A 23,629-nucleotide genomic window follows, 5' to 3' on the forward strand; every position below is an offset into this window, starting at 1 on the left:
ATCTCAAAATGACAATTTATATTTTCACCTTAAACCAGAAGAAGAAAAGCAAAATAAATTCAAGGTAAACTGAAGGAAGGAAGCAGTAAAGATCAGAATAGACATGAGTGAAATGAAAAACAGAAAAACAGTAATGAAAACAATAAAACCAAGAGGTGTTTCTTTGAAAGAGAAATAGAATTGAAAAACTTTAGCAGGATTGGCCAAGAAAGAAAGTCACAGATACCAAAATCATGAGGCATCATTACCAACCGTATAGAAATCAAAAAGACCATAAGCAAATATTATAAACAACTTTATCACAACAAACTAGACACCTTAGGTGACATGGGCAAATGCTTTCAAAGACACAGATTGCCAAACTGTCATTCTGATAACAAAGCCAGACAAAGACCTCACTCAGGAGACTATCGACCAATATCCCTCATTAATATGGACACAGCAATCCTTGAGATTTCTCACACTCCAGTACTTGTAATGGCTATGCTATAATACCTTTTAATTTATACTTAACTAGCACAAAAGTTGGATTTGAATTTAAGTGTGAATTTTGTTTGAAACCTGCTCATTCATCCATTTGCTTATATTTTTGCCTTATGAAATATATCATACGTAACAGAGTGCACATTTTAAAGAATAATACTATAACAGACACCTTTATACACCCCATTTAGCTGAAGAAATAAAACATTTACTATGCTTTTGAAGATCCTTAATATATTCTTCACCTGTCTTCACCTATCATGTTTACCGGTTTCTTTAATTCCTTGTAATTATTCACTTGCTTTTCCCTACCATTTTAATATACATGTGTGTTCTAAAGCACACATTGCTTATACACTGCTTTATTTATTTATTTATTTATTTATTTATTTATTTATTTATTTATTTATTTTGAGAGAGAGAGAGAAAGCGTGAGCAGGGGAGGGGTGAGGAGAGAAAGGGGGAGAGAGACTCCTTGCTGTCAGCTCAGAACCCAATGCAGAGCTCGATGGACAAAACACGAGATCATGGCCTGAGCTGAAATCAAGAGGAGTCAGAGTCGGACATTTAACCGACTGAGCCACCCAGGTGCCCCCTTAGCTTTGTTTTTAGCCTTTATGTAAATGGTCTGATACTATATGCATTGTTTTATTCTCATTATTATATTGATATTTATACATTTTGATTCATGCAAGTATAGTTCATTTTCACTGAAGTATTTTATCATACACATATACAAGACTTTATTTACCTTCAGTAATATTTATGAGCAATTTGGTTTGTTTTCCATTTCTTTTCTCTCATACTTTTGCTCTGAATATTGCTGTTCATGTTTTCTTATTGCACACATTCAAGAGTTTCTATTTAAAAACACAGCTTTAAGGTATATATCAAAGTCTTTCTATGTTAGTTTTTAAAGTAGGTTGTGGTCATTTCTTTTTTATGTAATCCAGTGTGGGGATTATAGTTAATACTGGATAAATAAAAAATTAATAATTATTTAAGCTAATTTCTTTCAGCATTTTAAAGATAGCATTTCATTGTTTTCTGGCTTTTATGTTTCTACTGAGAAATCAACTATGAGTTTAATTGTTACTCTTTTGAAGGTCATCTCTTTTTAAAGCATTGAAAGACCTCCTGAGTCTTGGGAAACCTTTCCCCAGGACACAGCAAGTCCCACATTTTAGCATTGGATGGAGAAGATTGGCAAAAATTCAAAACCTCAATGTGATGCCAGAAATTCAGGGCTGAAGGCAACATGTTAGTGTCAAATGACTATGGTGTGGATTTTTCACAGTCATCGTTGTCTTTTTTCCTTAGCTTATAATATTGGCAGCCATTATTTGCTCTTCACAGTAATGGACTCTATTGTCTATACTGCATCTACAATTTAAGTGATTTGTTATCCTGGATATTCACAGTCTGTCTTTTACTTTTCCTGTCATGTGTTTTGTATTGTGATAGGACTTTTTAATTTTTAAATTTCTTGAATGTTTATTTATTATTGAGAGACAGAGAGAGACAGAGCATGAGCAGGGGAGGGGCAGAGAGAGAGGGAGACACAGAATCCGAAGCAGGCTCTAGGCTCTGAGCTGTCAGCACAGAGCCCAACGTGGCGCTTGAACTCACAAACCGTGAAATCATGACTTGAGCCGAAGTCGGATGCTTAACCAACTGAGCCACCCAGGTGTCCCAGGACTTTTTAATTTTTAACATTATGAATATTAAAACCATGTTTTCTAAAAGTTGAGACATGAAAATGAGGATAATTACAGTACCATCATCAGCATGACCTAGACAGTGCCAGAAAAGAAGACTAAATGACTATGTCGTTTTAATGACAAAGAGAAGGAGCCTTATACCTGGATTAGGGAGAGTAACCAAAATAAAGCATACTACATGATGTATAAAAAATGTTTTGTGATTGGTCTTGGTGGAGAAGGGGATATAAAAGCAAATATTGAAACTGAATATTGCAAATAATTTTAAATTAATAAGTTTTTGCTTTTGTTTTTTTTCCATCTCCCCAAAAGACCCCAGTGATCAGTTAAAACTAGTGAGGATTAAGTGAATTAGCTTGGGCACAGTGTACAAATGAACACACATTAGCCTATCTGTCCCTTGTTTGCTTTGTAAAAGTAGAGTTACTTTTAAACTGAATAGTGTTACATTTCATGATTCAGAAGTTTCAGCTGAAATATCCTGTGGGTAAACAAGAGAGAAAGTTTTGATAACGTGTTCTGGCCCTTTCAAGTTTAGAACTTATTCTGGCAGTTCTTAACCAGCAGTCATGCTTTTGGTAGTGTATTGTGTTACATCACATTGTGGCAAGAAGGGTATGTTTCCCATAGCTACTAGGTTCTTCGATGTGAAGAAATGGGGAATTTTAGATAATCTTGATGTTTAACATTTTAATAAATTGCAGAAAACATAAAAGAAACTTTGCTTTTATATAAATACATATTTATCAGACAGTGCAAATGTAAATTTTGACAAATTTCTTTCAGTCTATAAACTTCTTACCAAAGAAAATGAAAAGATCTTACCTGCTAAATAATGTATTCCTTCTATACAATACTGCTAAAATGGGGTACCATTTGCTTACCTGTGATACCGAGGCTTTCATAAAAGTTTTTTGGTCAATTTTTAGTTTCTTCAAAACATTCATAAACACTTAATGAGATTCTTGACATTATAAAAGTGTCAGAAAATAAGCATTTTAGACATTTGCTTCAACATGGCTATGGCTATCGTTGCCAGCCATAGAAAAAATGCTAAAATATTGATAGCAGTAAAATCATGTTTTCAAAGAATGGGAGAAGAATAATGTCTTCTAATTTGAAAATACATAAAAAATAAATATGGTGGAAAGAATTATGGTAAACCAATATTTTTATTTTTATTTATTTATTTTTTTGGTAAACAGAAATTTATATGCCTTTTTCTCCAGAACTGTTGAATGATCTTTGAAGAGGCTAAGAGGAACCTTGAGAAGGATGGTTTGACCTAAGTTGTTTTTGTGTGGGTTATAGAAAAACTCAGTGAACAAAATGGCTAATGTTTTTGTTTGTTTGTTTGAGATGAGACTATTGAGGACTCAAAAAATATCACCAGAAAGGGACCGCCAGCTTTAATAGGATTTTCTGTTTCTTTACTAAAACTATAATTTGTTTGGAATTCACCTTCACTCTCACAAGTTTAAATGATCTGTGTGTTTTAAAACCATTTTTCTTAAGGAAGAGAAGTTTAACTTTTAATGACATGCATTATGCTTTGAAGTGTTTAAAATGGGCATTTTAGACATAAAGTCTATATGGTAAATTCTTAGATACACTGGGCCTATAGGTCTAAAAACCTGCTGCTGCTTTTAGTAAGGAAAGTCTTAGTATTCTATGCCAAAATGGTTTTATTGAAAGGATATTTATTTATTTTATTTATGTATTAAAAAAAATTTTTTTTTAACGTTTATTTTTGAGACAGAGAGAGACAGAGCATGAATGGGGGAGGGTCAGAGAGAGGGAGACACAGAATCTGAAACAGGCTCCAGGCTCTGAGCTGTCAGCACAGAGCCCGACACGGGGCGTGAACTCACGGACCGCGAGATCATGACCTGAGCCACCCAGGCACCCCGAAAGGGTATTTATTTAACTTGATGTCATCACATTGGACTGATAAGGGAAATAAGTGTGATGTAGGCTTAAGAACAGAGGTAAAAGTCAAGGTGAATTTTGTATTTGGTTGTATTCAGTTATACCCCCTGGTTTAAGAAAAAAAAAAAAAAAAGTCCCAAAGTCTGCAGGCAGATTAGAGAAGTATTGTTAAAAAAGGAAACATAAAAAGTAAAAATATCTTCATCAGATTGTGGAATCAAAAGGAAAGTAATTTTTTAAGTTAAATATAGATAATACCTGTTTAGTCTTATTATATTTATAATCTTTTTAAAAGTCTTCTATTTATGCACTTTAATAATACACAATAATAAAGCCTGCAATATTTATTATATAACGAAGAGCTTAAAAAGTTAAATTGTGTATCAGAAAACAGAACCTAAATAGTTAGGTTTTTCTCAAACATTATTTGTTGAATTAGTCCTATTAATTACTAATTGCCACTATTAAGTAGTCCTCTTGTTTAAATAATCACATTTGTGTAGTGGAAAAGTGCAGAACACACATTAATAGATAATTCTGAAAAAACACATTTTTGTATTTTTATGTTAAATAGTAAAAAATGTATAGAAATATTTTTTTCTATATTGATTCTTTGAGATCTGGTTAGTTGTGTCCTGTGATAACTCTTTAAAAACGTTGGTCACCCTATACCAAAGATGAGGCTTAATTCAGTTCTGTATATTTGAGATTATAGGAAAAAGTAAACTAAATGTGAAATGTTGTAATTTTCAAATTTGCATCTTCTTATTTCCTAGAAACTGAGTTTAGTCATCTTAGAGGGCAAATGAAAGGACAAAACTAGCTAACATCAGTTCCTCTCTAATATTTTTTTACAGACTTGAAGTTGTTTAGTTTTTTTGTTATTTCAGGGGAAAACATACACACACCACCACACCACATCCTCTCATACACAGTCAACAAATAAGCACCCTCCCCTTCCTCCTCCAAAAAGCTCCAACCACCCTGCACCACCTACTTGGGTTTACTAGTTATAATGTTGAATTAACAAGGGAACATTAGAAGTTGTATAGTCCTTTTCCTATACATTTATACTCTGTTGTTTACTTATTTGTAAACCTTTCTCTTTTTCTGTATTTATCCATTCTTTTCTTTAGATAATTCTATTGGATAGCATAAAGAAATTATTTAAACAATGCATTCTTGTTCTAGTTTTTTAAAAGTTAACATCCTTATCACTCATTTATTCTCCAGAGGCTTCAGAACTAAAAATTCAAGTTGACATGCCAAAGAAGACCATATTTCTAGTTTTTCAGCATTTTTTTCTTTCAATAAAGAAATTTTTCACATTGAACATCAGATTTTATATTTCTGTGGTGTATCTGTCATATTATGCACTTTAAAATGAAAGTCATTGGAAGAAATTAACTTTTCATATTTTTGCCCTCCCATATCACACTGGGATTTTGCTACAGCGATATAAAGCCAAATTTAGGAAAAGGATAGTCTCTTTTAAAGGCAACTTAAAAGGACTATTTCTAGTGTTAAATGATAAGTAAAAAATGGCTTATTGTTTTGACAGTCATTAAATAGACATCCAGGGCTACTGGATGTTAAACACTAATTCCTAATGACAGTGTTTCTTATGTGCTAGACACTGGGATTGTATGCCTTAGATAAATCTCTCATGGTTACATAATAATCGTAGGTGGTATTATATCCATTTTGCATATTGTGGAAATTAAGCCTATTGAGAGGGAACTTATTCAGCAAATGCCAGGATTTAAATCCATGTTTGTCTCCCATTCTGTATTACATTATGACAAGAAGGTTTGGTTCTTATTTCAGGCTTATTAAACATCACAGTGTTGTTTACAAAGCAAGGATTTTTTGCCAGTTACTTTCAATAATATGATTCCACTATGTAATTCTTCTTTAAAAAATAAACTTGTATTTAGAAACGCAAAATGTCATTACTACTGTTATTTTTCTCTGTTTGTTAGGCATCTCCAAGAGTTACTGTTGATGATTATTTGGTAGCAAAATTAGCAGATACTTTGAATCATGAAGATCCAACCCCTGAAATCTTTGATGACATTCAAAGGAAGGTATATGTTGAGTTTATCATTCTTTCTTATAAAAAATATGTATTTCTTTGTACATGTAATTCAGTTTTTCAAAGGTTATTGAAGCATAAAAGTATAAATAACTAAAAAGGTGAGTAATGGAACTCAGATTTCTCAGTTACAAAAAGGATAGGCCAGTTTGTTTGTTCATTTAATTGACAAGTGAGGAAAATCCTTATGTTGGGTTGGTATTTAAATCTAAAGGGCCAGATACATAGTCTTAGACTTTCATGAGTTGATGATATGTCAGTAACCTGACGTAATTTATTTTACTGTGATCCTGGAGCCTTTATGTGGGCTTGTTTCTTAGAATATAGTACTTCCTAGAACACTATATATAACCTGTCATGTGACTTGTGTTGCTGTAGGACCATTTTCAATGCAGTTTAGGTATTGGAGGGTCCCTTAGTTGTGAAATTAGTTGAGAAATCATTATTTGTGATAGAGGCTTATTGTTGATATCTTATAAATACGGAATCTGTGATTCTTTATAGCAAGACCTCTGTCTAGCTTTTGGTGAAATCTTATTAGTGAAAATTAGTATATTATCTGTATTAATGGTGGAATATCTTAATTTATTTCAATAAGGTTTATGAATTGATGCTACGAGATGAAAGATTTTATCCTTCCTTCAGACAGAATGCACTTTATGTGCGCATGTTAGCCGAGCTGGATATGTTAAAAGATCCTAGTTTCAGAGGATCAGATGATGGTGATGGAGGTAAGGTGACACACATTGCACATGTGTGTGTGTTTGTGTGTGTGTGTATGTGTGTGTACACATAACGTATTCCTACATATATTCTGTTGCCAAAACATGATCTTTAAAACAAGATAGAAAATACCTTGAAGCCCAATTATAAATTATATTTAAAATTCTATAAATGAATGACAAAGTTTAGTTACCTCACTAAATCAAAATGTTGAAAATTTAATAACAGATTAGAACATAGCTATAAAAGCCTTGGAGTCTTAAAAAATGTTTTCTTGAATTGTATCACCCAAATATTTTTTATGATAGTTTCCCTTTTGCTAATAACTAATAGTATTCATGATTAACAGGATTATTGAGAGGATTAAATGAGATAACAAGTAGTGATCCTGAGAGTGTACCATAATCCAAAGAGCATTGTTTTAAAAAAAACAGTTTTTTTCCCTTTAATTATACCCTGCACAGTATAAGCTGGAAGAAGCTACAAAAGTCATTTGTTTCAACATTGAATTTTTTCAGATGAGGCTATTACCACTGTGGCATAATGAGGAAAGCAGATTTTGAGAATCAGAATATTTAGATTTTACTCCTGTTCTGCTACTTAGTACCTCTGTGATGTTGGCCAAATACTTAATTTCTTTAAGCCTCATTTTTCTTAGTTGTAAATCTAGGATAAAATTTTTGCCATATTTTCAGAGTTATTATGATATCATTTGTCGGATTTAAGGGAAATTATGTATATGAGAATGATTTATAGACTAAAACACAAATACCAGTTTTTATCAGTAGTATATAAGCTGTTATTTAAAAATAGTGGGAGAGGCAGCCTTTAGAGCACAAGTCTCCATATTGTGAGGCCCAGTGGCCATTTTACTTATGATCCAATTCATTAGTACTTATTAAACTAATTAAATATTTCAATAAGGTTTGAAATTTGTCTATATAAGCAATGAAAATAAAAAGTAAATGGGAAAGATTTGACAAAGTAATTATTTTAAGAGAATGCTTTAATTTTAATCATTTACTTATGAATAGGTTTTAAGGGCTGGACCACTGGGGTTGGACATACAATAGATCTCTTAGGTAGTAAGCACTGCTTTAAAAAGTATCTCCATTATCAAAGGTTCTTAGCCTTCCTTCTCCTCTGTCTCCCCTTCCCCACTCCCTGGTCTACATTAATAAGATATTACTTTTTAAATAATCTAAGAAACCCAGTTAGAGAAGTTTGCGTTTGAGTTTTGTTAACTTTTATATTGGTTGTTGGTCTAGTATTGTGGGAGTTTTAGTTAATACTCTTTCTGGTTTTATTTCTAAAACTGGAATAATATTCCATTAACTGGATTTGATTGCATAATTAAGGAACTTTTTTTTTTTTTTGAAGAGTACTTCTGTAGGAGCTAACCTCAAGTTTAGTATATCTGTACTTACTGTCTGTTGAAAAATCTTTTACAAAGCTGCTGTGAATAGCAAGTAGCAGCGCTATTTCCAGAAAGGACTATTAGAATTTTTTTTTGTCTATTTTAATTCCATCTACTTTAGAAATTTCTTAGTATTGTGAAGTGGATTTGCTATATGACCCAGAATGAAAGAAGATATGTTGAATCATAATCAGCTAATTGTATGAGCTTCTAAATGATACATAATTTAAAATGGCGATGGTAGCAATATATTTTGTGGGAGTAGTTTTTGATCCTATAGTGTAAGAACTTTTCCAAAGTCTTGTAAATTCACTTGTAGCTTTTATTCATAATCTCTTAAGTGCTAAAAACCATACCTTAACTTAAAACTGTATATGAATTTTACTTGGCCATACATTTATTTGTATTTTTAACAGAGTTGCATCTTAATGGATAACTTCGCGTGTTCAGATATAGAATAAAAAACTGAGGGAAAAGACATTAATTTTAATAATGTATAATTGACTTAGCTCTCTAACATTACTGTTTAAAAATAATTTTAGTTGCTTTTTAATTCAATGGCATTGTATATGAAGTTTTATATATCTTGTTTTATTAGTGAGATATTTAGGAACCTAGGGTTGCAATGTTTTTGAGCCAAATCTACCAAGAATAAGTGGAAATAATAGCTATATTAATAATCTATTTATTCTTCACAGGAAAGAAAAGTTTTATTTGTAATACGTCTTAATCCAGTAAAAACTAACAAAATACTTGAGACCTTTCTTAATGGACTTCACTCTGCAGTGTTTTCCTCATATTTACACTGTATCAGACAACTTCATATGATAATGGGAAAATAAAATATTTAATAATTGTTTTCCTATACATGAACACCTTTTTTTGGTATATGTTTTAGATGGGGCAACTTAGGTACATAAATATTTTCACTGAAATACCTGGCTTGGAAAACCATGAGGCTTAAGGAAACAGGTGTTTGGGAGTACTGTACCACAGTTTTCTGTGCTCTTTTGTTAATAAGTCTTTGCTTTGGTGACTTTCATTCTTAGCGTTTTAACCTTAGATAAAACAACTCTTTCCAAAATGTTATTAATGTATACTAAGTTGAATTTTCCCTCCCACAGAATCTTTTAATGGGTCTCCTACAGGAAGCATAAATTTGGTAAGTACTCTTAGGGTGCCTTAATTATTAAAGTGGCTTGAAAATATTATCAAAGGTGAGCCATAACATACATAAATAAATGATATATTAGAAGCTCTCAGATCATGCTTTCATATTTTAAGAAGTTACTTGCTTTAAAAGAAATGTTAAATTCACATATAAGAGCCTCTGAAATTTATTTATTTTCACTTATAAGAGTGTGCTTAAGTCACACCTGCATAATTCAGTTGTATTTGATAATCGATTTCATATTTTCATTCCCAATATTTAGTATTTTGAAGTGACTTTGAACAGTGGTGTTTTGAATAGTAAACTTGTGACATATAAATGTGTACATTGAAATTTGCTCTTTCTTTTTGTGTGTAGAAGAGAAATATAAAATTAGTTAGGATATCTGAAAAATTCCAGATATTTCTAATAGTGTACACTGTAACAAATTCAGGTTTTTGTATATATAAAAAAAGAGCTTAAAGCCTTATAGTAAATTAAGCAACTTTATCTTACGATTACAGGTTTAAGAATGACATATTTTTTAACATATAAGCTGTCATTGGCATTTTATACATTCATAGTAAAGTGTGAAATAATGAACATTTCAGTTCTTTTATATATCCATCCTTGGCATGAATAACTTACTTCATAAAATGTTGCTAGGAAGATATATTATCTTCTATGAAAGTTTCAGTGCAATGTTCATGGGGGGGGGTGGTTAGGGAGAGATTGTTTCCTTTGTTTTTCATTCTAGCTACACTACTTTCATACTTTTTGTAATAGCTAAATGGTCTAGAGGTCCATTATCTTATGTTGTTTTCTGTATTACTAAAATGACCATATTGAGTGTTTTATTACTCTATAAATTACATAACCTTTAACAAAATACCAAGGCAGTCAGCTATAGTGTTATGTCAGAGGTGGTGTAACATTTAGAATATTTTCCTAAGTCATTTGGTATCACTACCATTTTTTTGTTGTACTCCATAGCCTTATAACGAGAAGGAATAACTCCCAGAGCATGAAGAAAGTATTAGTAATAATGTTCATTATATAGAAAAAATGCCTAAATGCAATGAAACTTTTCCTTCATTTGAAATTTCAGGTATTCATATTTGTAGTGTTTGTATAAATGTGTGAACACTAGTAACAAATACTTGTTTCCTTTATTCCATATTTGGAATAAATGCTTTTTCAAATAACAGTTTCTTTATCACATAGTGATAGAAATCAGAACACTATCTTGATTGACAAAGGTCACACTTGAGGTTGATGACTTGACGTATTTTGTTATTCACTTAATTTTATTAAATTTGAGCTTTTAAGTAGGTGGAGTCTTTTGGATTCTTTTTAAATATATAGACAATTTTTTAAATTACTATTTTTTTAGGAAGAGAGTGTGTGTGAGTGGGGGAGAGGGGGGAGAAGGAAAGCAGGGAAGACAGAGAAAGAGAGAGAGAGAGAGAGAGAATATCTTAGGCAGGCTCCATGATCAGCAGGGAGCCTGATCCCAGGACCCAAAGTCAAGAGTCAGGGGCTCAACTGACTGCACCACCCAGGAATCCCAATATATAGATAAATGTTAGCGGATAGCTCCATTTTAAAAATAGCTTGAAGTTTGTAAAATAGGTCATAATAGTTTTTTTCCCATATAATAAGCAAAGAAAATATTTATTTGTATTGATTTACTCATTTTTCAATTGAGATTGGCACATGAATTGTAAACATTTCTAGCAGGGACATCATAGTTGTATGGGTTATCATAGTAAATCTGAATTTTCAGTTTTTGACTTAACATAGTAGTTTAAAAAAGGATCTTCTTCTTTTTTTGCCAAAGATTCAAGAATCTTAACCCAAGGATCACTGAACAAAAACTATGTTTTATTTCAGGGCAGCATTAGTGTACTTGTTTTGATCATAGTTTTCTTTTACTAAATAGTACTTATAATTCTAAATCAGACTGTAATTAATATTATTTCATCACTTGTAATTTTATATAGTCTCCTTGATATTTACATTTGCATTATACCTGTGACTAGTGTTTAAGAGATGTTTCAATAGATTATTTCATCATATTTAATGAAAATAATACTTATTAATTGTATATTTTAGGTGTACTAAAAAGACATTTATGTACAAAGTTCTATAACAACTTCTGGGTTGCATAGTATAAGATGCTAACATGTTTAAAGTAAGTAGCATTTAGCTGTTGAAATGTTACCTACAAGGAAAGGTTAATCATAATAATAATGATAGTAATTAACAACAATAATACTTTTTGAAAAACAGTTGTTATATATTCTCTGTGATAGTTTGTAATTGGAAGAAGATCGTAGTAGATAACAATCTGAATTTTGTAGAAAATTCTATTTTCTTTGAAGCTTTTTCATATAAAAGTAATATTAAAACAAAGGTTATATTTCTAACAAGATATTTGACTATTGGTCATATGACCACTTAAATAAGTGGATTCTTTTTTTCTTTTCAAAGCATTATAATTTACTTTATAAACTGACAAAATTGTAGAGCAAGTATTATGCCATTACATCATGGGGAAAACTGAGGTACAAGAAAGAACAGTTGATTTGGCTAAAGTCTCTTAGGGTATCACTGGAGAAGCCCCATTTTAACTAAATGATTCGCCTTCTTGACTTGACCAGGGGAATACGGTGGATTATTTGTGTGGAATTATCATATTTTGCTTCTCTTAATCAGTCTTCAGTAGATAAATTTTGGCCTTCTCCTTAGAATGCAATTGCCTTAATTTAAATGGCTTTGTGTCACATGTATGGCTGCATTTAAGTCATTTAACTGACTCTAGTAGTATTGGTAATATCATGTTAAGACTTCGGAGTTCATTCAGATACTGTGGTTTTTAAAGTGTAAGATCTCTGAACCATATAATGTCTGTGTGTCAAGAAGTCCCCAAGACCATTTTGATGTTCAGTGATTACTAAGAGGACTCACAGGGCTCAGCATAGTCATGCTTATAGATAGGATTTATTATAGACAAAGGATATAAAGCAAAATCAGCAAAAGGAAAAGGCTCATGGGACAAAGTCCAGAGGAAACCAGATACAAGTTTCCAAGAATCCTCTCCCATGGAAATCTCATGGGACATACTTAATTCTCCCAGCAGTGAAAGTGACAACACATATGAAATGCTGGTACTAAGAAAGCCCATCTGAGACTAAGTGACCAAGGTTTTCATTGAAGGCCGGTCACATAGGCAAACTTCTGGTTAGTGTATACTAAAATTCAAGACTCCCAAAAGGAAAGCGGGTGTTCAACATAAACCACATTGTTTATACAAACAGGTTAGGTACAATGAATGACTTTTAGCAGTTAGGCAGTGGTGGGAACCTTCCCACCAATTGTCATCCAAGGGCCAGGCTTGTAAGCAGTCCTTTCTGAGGAGAGCAATTTCAAGTTAATTCTTTTTTGTTGCTGTTTATTTTTCTCCAGCTTTACTGAGTTATAACTGACATAAAACATTATATAAGTTGAATACGTACAACATATTGATTTGATAATTACATAATGGTTACTACCATAAGGTTAGCTAACCCCTCTATCACATCACATAGTTACCATTTTTATATTAAGAACATATAAGATTTACCTTCAGTAATTTCAAGTACATAATATGGTGTTGTTATTACTATTATTATTATTATTATTATTATTACTACTACTACTACTACTACTACTACTACTACTACTACAATAAATATAATTGGCTCAAGGTAACTCTTTCCTGCAGTCTATCATGATGTGATTATGTTCCCTTCTAGGTATGTGTGGGTGTATGTATCTGAGGCAAAAAAGTTTTAAATTTAAACCCAAAGGCCATAGTTAAAAAAGATTCATTTTGAATCACTCAGTAATGATTTTTGTGCAATTATTTTTCAAAATTATTTGAAATCTGTCTTAGAGTCTGGATTCACTTCATACAGATCACAATAATAGATAACTTTTTGTGTTAGGCAGTCTTACTAAATGTTTTACATGTCTTCTTATTTAATCCTTATGTAACCAATGTGTAGGTACTATTATTCTCATGTTAGATAAGGAATCTAAAATTATTTCTAAATTAATAAAAATGCTAAATAATAAGGAATTAGTTCTAGTACATTTTAAAAAATTGAAATGTTAAGAATATGTCTACTGATTTTTTCCATATTTTTTTCTTGCCATGTATTGAATATAATCAAGAAGTAGCAAGTGCAGATAAGCAATGAAGGAAGAAATAATCTGATGTACTAAGTTGATTTCCGAATCTTTGTTTTATAGTTTTTTTAATTGTGGATTTTCTCTATCCTGTTCATATAAATAGGATTATTGTTGGGGGAGGGATACAAATAATATAAAGATTACATGGGGCAAAGATGGGTAAGGCATATGTGACATAAAATGCTTTAACACTTTTTTTCCTATAAAATTAAAAATGTATACATTTATTTATTTATTTATTTTTTCCAAGTCGTTAGATGACCTTTCAAATGTATCTTCTGATGACTCAGTACAACTTCATGCTTACATTTCAGACACTGGTAAGAGACTTTGTGGTACAATTATTGCTTAAAAATTGATTATTATTACACCTGGATTATTTTCCACATATATTTTTACAAACCATTTTTCTGTTCTATAGTCGTATTTTTAAGTTACATGTTTTTCTGCATTGTTTTTTGTTAACTTCTAAAATGTTTATTGTGTATATGGTTTGATATATACTTTGTATCATGTTTGATGATACCTTATATGTATGTTAGAATATACTTATATATCTTCCTTCTCTAAGGTTGTTACTGTTAACACTTGGAAAAGCTTAAATTCTAAGCATTTTGTCATAGCTAATAAACTTGAAACCCAGTCTTTTCCTCTTGTTTGTGTCTAGCTGATAACTGTCTGCAGAATTCTTAAGAATCACTTGGGGTAGATTTTAGCTCAAACTTTTTCATAATGCAGAGTCAGACTAGATAACTGGGTTAATGAAACTTTGGTATAGGAGCTTACAGAAGTTTAAGGAATGCTTGGATAAGGTGAGAAACCTCTAAAATTTTGTGACTCAGTCAGCATACATGCAAAATGGTTAGTGAACTGAGGAAAAAAATCAATTTACATCATTGCCACTGGGTTATTAGATAATGCCAATGAGTAGTAGGTAATGGTGGTTTACTTGTCCAGCCTCTCACTATTCCTAGATTACAGGATTATGTCTGTCAGATTACATTTGAAATGTTACCATATTGAGGTATCTCAGTTCAATTTCGTGCTTACGTTTTAGGTACTAAAAAGAGATCTTACAGTACCAATGCAGTTTAAAAGATAATTTACATCTTTTTTTTTTTTTTTTTTTTTTTAAGATCTCTGTTTTCTTTTGCTTCTCACTGGAGCTAGAATCTCATTTTGCACTGTGTTACCTGCCATATTTCTGAAATAAGTTATTTATAATTGCTGTCTAAGTTGTTCTTTTATCCTTTACAGTTAGTTGGTGCATACACTACCTGCTCTTAAGGGTCATTGGATGACACCTTTGTCAATAAAATCAGAAGTTTTGTTGCTTTTCCTTCTAGCTTTTGTTATAGTTGTTTCACTGTTGTTTCAATTTTCCTTCCTGAAATGTAAAATTCTTTTTAAAAGTCTCTCTTTTCTTTGTTGGTTTGTCTTCCAAATGGGAGGATATTTCCAAACTGCAAATATTCGATATTTGTCCTTATTTCTTTCTTGAGGACCTTATACTTTATGTCTCAAGGAAGATACTTATGTTCATGTTTCTTTTGTAGATCTTTCTTTTCTGTAAACATTCTGATTTTCTAGCTCCTTTATCCATTTATTTAAAAGTATTTATTAGCTTCTTAAAATGTATGGAAGCACTAAAAGCATTTTTAATAAATTGTTATTTCTGTCAGACAAACTTAAGTATAAATACTAAAGAGGCAACATAATATAGTTGTTAAGAGCATAACTTTTTTCCCATTTGCGTGGGTTCAAGTCCCAGCTCTGCCACCTAATGGTTGGGTGAACTTGGCAAGTTCCTTAACTTCTGTGATCCATAAAATGGATCAATAATAATGTGTACGTCACAGAGCTGTTATGAGACTAATTAATTACATTAGTAATTACGTGAGTAGCCATTATATATTAGTGTTTGTTCAATAAATATTTTACCAGTTAGACTTCATAGTCTCTGAGTCTAGATTTTATGTTTTTAACATCTTATTACAGGAAGTAGAACGTAGATTCTAGTGAAGTGCTTCTCAAGGAGTGATCCATGGGCTACTGAACACTTCTCTTTGTGAAATCTTTAAAATCTACTAGCTAAATTCAGCAATGTAGTTAGTGATGAGAGCTTGATTTACATTCTGGTCTAGTTCCTTATCTCATTCTGGATTAGTGACACATAGCTTGTACATCACCTGCCATAAGTAACATTGTCTTAATGAAAGCAAAACCTATTTCCACTGTAATATCTCACCGTCATCTTATAATAAATATATGCAGCCTCATTATCTGTTTTTAAAATCAAATTACCTTTTTGTCTTCTGCACAACCTATTCTTCCTATTGTTCATGCACCCGAGTCATGAGCTCCTCTGCCTGTCAATTTGTGAGAAATCTTTTTTAGAATGCTTTCTTAACATTCTTCCCTTCATTTCTTTTCTATTCCATCCTAGTCTTGCTCTTGTTAACTTCTAGTTGGTTATGATTTGTTTCCTAATAGGCTTCTGCTTTCTGTTTTCTTTCACCAAGCCTCTCTTGAACACAACAGATAAAACTGTTCCCTCATTGCCGTGCTAACTGTTGAGTGGTGCTGGTTCTATAACAGGATGAAAAAGTTCGGTGCAGTTTGTTCTGCACGGGTCTCTGTGAGAAGGATCATTGGAAGAAGTGAACAGTGGATAATAAATAATGTTACATAGAGCTAAAGTCTCAGAGAGTGAAGCAACCAAAGTCTATCCCTAATCTTATATTTTGACAAATCAGGAAATTGATATTAGATAAAAAGGGAACAAAGGGCAATTCTGAGTAGACAGTGCAAATCTTAGAAAAATGTTGATGAAAGCCTAAAAGAGGTTTCTGTCCAAACTGCATTTGCCAGTTTAGATTTTTAGCGTTCATGCTATTAAAATAATTTAGTAAGATGCTATGCAAACCCTTCTTGGCCTAATTATATACAAAATACAAAATATTTAGTCAGCCACTATTTCCCCTCACAATTATGGATTAATGTAATCTATTATTAGAAGAGCAATTTATACTTGTGGGCCAAGTGGTAGTCTAAAGTGCTATTGGAAATCCTGCCTTCCACACATAGAAAGGCTGAAAACAGTAAAATAAAAATAGCTACAGGGAGAAATGTACAGGTGCCATAGGCCATGACGAAAAATAAATTTAGGAAAGCAAAGTGGAGTTGAAGCCAGGGAGCTCACAGGAGCATAAACATTGCTATCTTGATTTTATTTTTTTTTATTTTAATCAAAAAAGATTTTTTTTTTATTTTAGAGAGTGAGCGAGTAGGGGAGAAGGGCAAAGGGAGAGAGAGAGAGAGGGAGTGAGTCTAAGCAGGCTCTGTACTTAGCATGGAGCCCCATGTGGGGCTCAATTTCACGACTCTGGGATCATGAGCTGAGCTGAAACTGAGCCACTCGGGCACCCCTGCTATTTTGATTTTTGAGAGCATTTTCATGTCCCTCAAATTTAGAAGTGGCAGGATGAGCTAAGGCCATAGTAAGCTGGAACCTAGTACTTCACATGAAGCCCAGAGTAACCAAGGGTGGCTTAATAGGAACGAGGAACTAGAAAAACTTAGCCTGGTGTCAAGAGAATAAAACAAAGAATGCCAAGATCATGTCTGGAAATGGTACCCACAAGAAATTGAAAGCCCGTCTTGATTCCCAGCGTGGGTGTGTCTAGATATAGCCATCCTCAAGTGATTGTGTACCACAGGGTCTCCTAGCCTGAGAGGATATTAAAAACACTTGTAGAGATAAAAGCTAAGGCAAGAATGCAACACTTTGTCAAAAGAAGCAAAATAAAATCATAGAAAAAAATACTGTAATTGAAACTGAGGTCAGTGGATGGATTAAGAATCAGACCAGATATAGATGACTAGAGACTCAAAACTTGTAGAGACCTGAAGAAACGATCTAGAATACAACACTAGAAGGAGGAAAGAAACTGGAAAATAGGAAAGAAAATTAGAGAAAATGATTCACAACAAATGTCTTAAGTTTAGTACAAAATCGGAACAGGTTTTGAGTTTACCTCACTAGGATGCTGTGTAGGAAAATGTCTTTAAAAAGAAAAAAATCTCCAGAATGAACTACATTTATAAATTTTTGATAATTGTAAACAGTAAAGAGACTTGCCAGAAGTCCATGAATTGTAGTTCTTGGCTTTTGCTTTCTGTTTGGTGGGAGAGATATTAATTGAAATACAATTGAATAGTGAAAGCTAGTATCAAAGGTTGTTATTTTATATGTTACTTTTCTTTTATTAAATATGTAGAGAATAATGTTACATTATGAGGCGGTAGTGTGGTGTCATACTAAGAATAGGTACAAGCTCTTGAGGAAGTGAGTCGAAGTAGGTAGGTATCACTGTGTGGCTAGTAGTGTCATCATAAACTTGTAATGTGAATGTGAGTCCAGAGGATGGGAGTCTTTTATCCTTTGGTGACATCCTTTTGTCTCAGTCTGACATTTCAAATTCTTCTTCACTTCATGTTCTTTTGTTTGTTTTTGTTCTTCATCTTCCTCTTCTGTGTGTGTTTTGCTCCTCTTCATTTTGTTTGAAATGACTAGTATATGCTGACTATGACCCATATGCTGTGGCAGGCGTTTGTAATGATCATGGCAAGACATACGCGTTATATGCTATCACTGTTCACCGGCGTGGTCTTAACAGCGAGGAGATGTGGAAAACCTATCGCCGTTACAGCGACTTTCATGACTTCCACATGAGGATCACTGAACAGGTAATCCTCCAATGAACGTACATTTTCGAGTTTGTGCATTTTTTGTTGTTTCCTGATTTGATATTTGATTCTAAATAGCTCTGAGGATGCTAAGATAATGAGCAGAGCCAAAGGAAGTAAGGTAAGAATTTTTGTATAGTCAGTATAATGTTAGAATGATTAGGAGCATTTAACCAGTAAATCAGTCTTAAACCAGTTATAACCATTGTAGACTAGTGACAAAATATCAGTGGTCTGCTTTGGAAAATTATAATGAATGTATCTTTATAACTTTGTGTGTGTGTGTGTGTGTGTGTGTGTGTGTGTGTGTGTGTGTGTGTGTGTTGTGCTTTGCAAGAGGTTTTTGGGATTTGGGTTTGGTTTAAGATATGGAGGAGTATCACTGTAGGGCGTTTTGTGTTTTTATTTTGGACAATATAATCCAGAGCTATAGTTATTTTAAATAGTATCCTTACCCAATAGTGTAACAGTTAAATCCTTGGTCTATTAAGTTGTTTTAAGAACCACAACCTAAATTAAGTTTAACATTAGCCAATTAATGTTTTAATTCTTACTAAATACATCCCTCTTGTTTTATAGAAGTATGTGGACGCTTAAAGACAACAAATGTAAATGAATTATTTCTCTATTTTACTTTTTATTAAATACTTTTTTCCTTAACTTAAAAAAAAAATAGATCATCATCACATGAATTGGAATATGTGATCTATGGAATGTAACTTTTGAGAATCTGTGATTTCATTCAAAGTTTTTTAACTATACATGCTGGTTTTAAACCAGTAAAAATACTGATAATTAATGGTGACATCTGAATGGACAGAAGCTTTGAAATGACATTGTATTATTTGAGTAATCAGAAAATATCTTTTTTCAGTTAAGATAATGGAAAAAATATGGTTGGCACCATGATCATTTCATTAAAATACTCTGTGAATAGAGTGAGATAAACAATTAATAGCTTAAAAGTGATTAAAACCAGATTAGGGTTGACTCCAGAAGCCCATATGAAAAATACTATTTTAAATTATATTCATAAGGAAATTAACAACTTTGGACATGTCTATTCTTCTGTTTTCGTTGTCTTGGTTTGTTTCTTCAGCTTAGATTGATTTTTTTGCAGAGGTGAAAGAATTTTCTGTCCCACATTGATGAAATAATTGCTTTAATTTTATAAATATTACCTATTTTAGAGTCTAAAATCCCACAGCTTATATTATCTTTCTTCCCATCCTCATATATCAACCAAACCTGATAAATTTTAAAATAATTTGAATTGCTAAGTAGTTTTATTTACTTGGAAATCAATGGAAATTTGGAATAATGTGAAATTTTCTTTGTTTGAATAGTGTTAACTTTTTACTATTAAGAGGAATAATAACTGCATAATTTAAATATTCTAGGCAAGGACTGTAAATATCATGTTTATGTTTACATATTGACAATTATAAGTGAAGAACATACTTAAAAAAAAAAACCTTTATTAATAGAACAGTCCATACAGAAATTTCCTTTTACAATACAGCAAAAATTCAATGAAATTAATAAAGTGAATTCATTTTTATTTTTTATTACTTTTTTTTTTTTTTTTTTTTTTTAACATTTATTTATTTGAGAGACAGAGCACAAATGGGGGAGTGGCAGAGAGAGAAGAAGACAGAATCTGAAGCAGGCTCCAGGCTGTTAGCTATCAGCACAGAGCCTGATGCAGGGCTTGAATCCACAAACTGTGAGATCATGACCTGAGCCAAAGTCGGTTAACAACTGAGCTACCCAGGTGCCCCAAGAGAAGTCATTTGTAAAAGGGCTCAGTGCAGGCAAAGTGCATGTGTTTTGACTTTGTGTTTCTTATCAAGTCACAGTAGTGTATGATTACTTAGATTGCTCACAGAGCTTAAGAATTTAAAAACAAAGCTTCTAAGTGAAAATGTAGCTTTAAGGAAAATGCTAAACATTTGTAAATAAGACCCAGGCTATTCGCCTTTTAGCTCTGCCTTATCTATATTTTTTTTTTAATTTTTTTTTTTTTTTTTTTTTTTTACATTTATTTATTTTTGAGACAGAGAGAGACAGAGCATGAACGGGGGAGGGTCAGAGAGAGGGAGACACAGAATCTGAAACAGGCTCCAGGCTCTGAGCTGTCAGCACAGAGCCCGACGCGGGGCTCGAACTCACGGACCGTGAGATCATGACCTGAGCCGAAGTTGGCTGCTTAACCGACTGAGCCACCCAGGCGCCCCTGCCTTATCTATATTTTTAAACTCAAATCTCTCATAAAACAGCAGAAGAAAAATGCAGTGATTCATAGTAATTCATCAGTTGGTAACAGTACAACCTATTGACACAAATAAATTTTAACTCCATAGAGCTCTTCAAGTGTTAACATTATTTTAAAACAGGTTTTGTTTTCTTAACTTTGTGATGTAAGCTTTTCCAGTCTAAATATACTATCATTTTCTTTACAGATGTTTTTAGGCTCATTGGATGTTTTATTGATAAAGATTTATAAAATTGAAAGAAAATAATTAATATTAAATATCACGTTATTTTAGAAATGGCCTGAACTATGCATTTATTCAGCATATATATGTGTATATACACATATGCATGTGTATATACACATATATATATATGTATATGTGTATATATATATGTATATATACATATACACATGTGTATATACGTATATACACATACACACACACTGAGTTTTTTCTGTGTGCCTGGTACTGTTCTCAGTGCTCAGAATACAACAGTGAACAAGACAGACCTAGTCTTTGCCTCTGGGAGTCTACATTCTAGTAGACACTGTGCAATTGTATTATATTGAGTGAATTGTATATTAGCACAGATAAAATACTAGTGATTTAAATATTAAGTATGCTTTAAGGTAACTGAGTAAAAGTATTTATGTGCTTGGATATAAACAAATTTTGAATCCTTGTAACGTTTAAAAAATATTTTAAAAATATTTAAAAAATAATGGGGGGCACCTGGCTGGCTCAGTCATTAAGTGGCCAACTTCAGCTCAGGTCATGATCTCACCATTCATGGGTTTGAGCCTCATGTCAGGCTCTGTGCTGACAGCTCAGAGCTTGGAACCTGCTTCAGATTCTGTGTCTCCCTCTCTCTCTGCTGCTTTCCCATTCACACTCTGTCTGTCTCTCAAAAATAAATATTAAAAAAAAAATACATTCATGAATTTTTGCAGAGAGAATTATATTACCTTTCGGGGAATGGGCTCCCTTTACCTTGTATTTAAATATAATCTTTAAAATACCACGATTATAGTAAGTTTAAATTAGAGTATAAAATTTCCCCATTTTTCTTTTTATAATAGCCATATTTGAGAAAACTATCAGTCCTATATGCTTCTGTTCTAGACAGTTTAAAAAGGAGTTTGATAATCTCGGCTTTAAGAAAATAACTATTTTTGTGGCATTTAATTTATTTCTTTTTATTAACAACATTTAATAATTTAAAGTTTCTGAAATTAAAAAAATTTCTTTTTAATGTTTATTTTTGACAGAGAGAGAGAGAGCAAGTAGAGGAGGGGCAGAGAGAGAGGGAGACACAGAATCGGAATCAGGCTCCAGACTCAGCCGTCAGCACAGAGCTCGATGTGATGCTTGAACTCACAAACCACAAGGTCATAACCTGAGCTGAAGTCAGACACTTAACCAACTGAGCCTCTCAGTTACCCCCAAAATAAATTGTTATTTTATTGCATACTGTTATATTCCCTTGATGTATTAATTTGCCAGGGCTATCATAACAAAATACCACAGACTAAGTGGCTTAAACAATAAAAATAATTTTCTTGCAGTTCTGGAGGTTAGAAGTCCAACATCAAGGTGTTGGTAAATTTGTTTTTTTCCTGAAATATCTCTCTTTGGCTGTCAAATGGATGCCTTTCTTAATATGGCCTCACATGGCCTTTTCTGTGTTTGCTCACGTCCCTGGTGTCTCTTTTCTCTTTGCGTGTTCAGATTTCCTCCTCTTATAATGATACCAGTCATATTAGATTACACCCACCCTGAGGGCTTTGTTTTACTTAATTCCCTCTCTGAAGTCCCTGTCTGCAAATATAACCCCATTCTGAAGTACTAGGGGTTAAAAACTCAGCATCTGAACTTGGGAGCGCAGTACACTTCACCCATAACGTACTTGTAATACTAGAATAAAGTATGTATTCTGTAAAATTAAATCAGTAGTTTAGGAGAGGTGGGTGGCCAACATGGCGGAGACGTAGGGGAATCTGTACTTCCCACGTCTCTCAAACAAAGAAGGGCTGAAGCCAAAGGACTTTGAACCCCAAGAGTCTGGGAGGAAAAGAAACTAAGTTTACCAGGGAGAAACCAGGACAACCTGAGGGGCCATAGGGCCATTTCAAGGAAAAAATTAAACCACACCTGGTGGAGGGTCCAAAACATCATTATGAGTAGGGAAATAAAATAACCAAAGTCACAACAACAGAGAGAAAGTAACACTCTCCACAAAACACTTCCTGAAGGGCCAGACCCTGGACAGTGTATGACCCCCTTTAACATAGCAGTGCTCGCAGATGTAGAGCACACATGACAAGCTTTTAAAACTCATAAGGGACAGAAAACTAGCCAAAATAATGCAATGGAAGAATTCTCATCAAATTCCAGGAAGAAATGACAGCTAAAAAATTGATCAAAACAGATACAAGCAACATAACTGAACAAGAATTTAGGAATCTATTGCCACAGAGATCAAGAGTTATCATGAATTTAAAAAGTGCTATAATGAGGTGCAAAATAAAATGGAGGTGGCCACAGTGTGAACTGAAGAGACAGAGGGGAGAATAGATGAATTAGAAGATAAAATTATGGAAAAAGAGAAAAAAAATCTAGGATTATGAGGGGAGAATTAGAGAACTAAGTGATTCAATGAAACGGAACAATGACTGTATCATAGGAATTCCAGAAGAAGAGAGAGAAAGGGGCTGAAGGTGTACTTGAACAAATCGTAACTGAGAATGTCCCAATGTGGGGAAGGAAACAGGCATTGAAATCCAAGAGGCACAGAGAACTCCCTTCAGATGTAACTTGAATCAATCTTCTGTACCACATATCATAGGGAAACTGGCAAAATACAAGGAT

General features: G+C 32.8%; 1 protein-coding gene across 6 annotated transcripts in view; it reads left to right on the plus strand.

Moving 5' to 3' along the window:
* Window positions 1–23,629, plus strand: part of SNX13 (sorting nexin 13) — a 136,380-nt gene that overhangs the window by 85,764 nt on the left and 26,987 nt on the right. For 4 of the 6 annotated variants that reach the window (XR_009260426.1, XM_058724901.1, XM_058724897.1 and 1 more), the window contains 5 exons: window positions 6,116–6,220; window positions 6,827–6,959; window positions 9,493–9,530; window positions 14,005–14,074; window positions 18,331–18,503. Coding sequence is in view for 5 of the 6 variants with exons in the window: in XM_058724901.1 (XP_058580884.1) it covers window positions 6,116–6,220; window positions 6,827–6,959; window positions 9,493–9,530; window positions 14,005–14,074; window positions 18,331–18,503 (519 nt within the window). In the remaining variant the exon portion in view is untranslated. The remainder of the gene's footprint in view (window positions 1–6,115; window positions 6,221–6,826; window positions 6,960–9,492; window positions 9,531–14,004; window positions 14,075–18,330; window positions 18,504–23,629) is intronic. The other 2 variants (XM_058724898.1, XM_058724900.1) reach the window with 1 other exon arrangement.

This window comes from Neofelis nebulosa, chromosome 4 (assembly GCF_028018385.1).
Source record: "Neofelis nebulosa isolate mNeoNeb1 chromosome 4, mNeoNeb1.pri, whole genome shotgun sequence".
Lineage (NCBI taxonomy): Eukaryota > Metazoa > Chordata > Mammalia > Carnivora > Felidae > Neofelis > Neofelis nebulosa.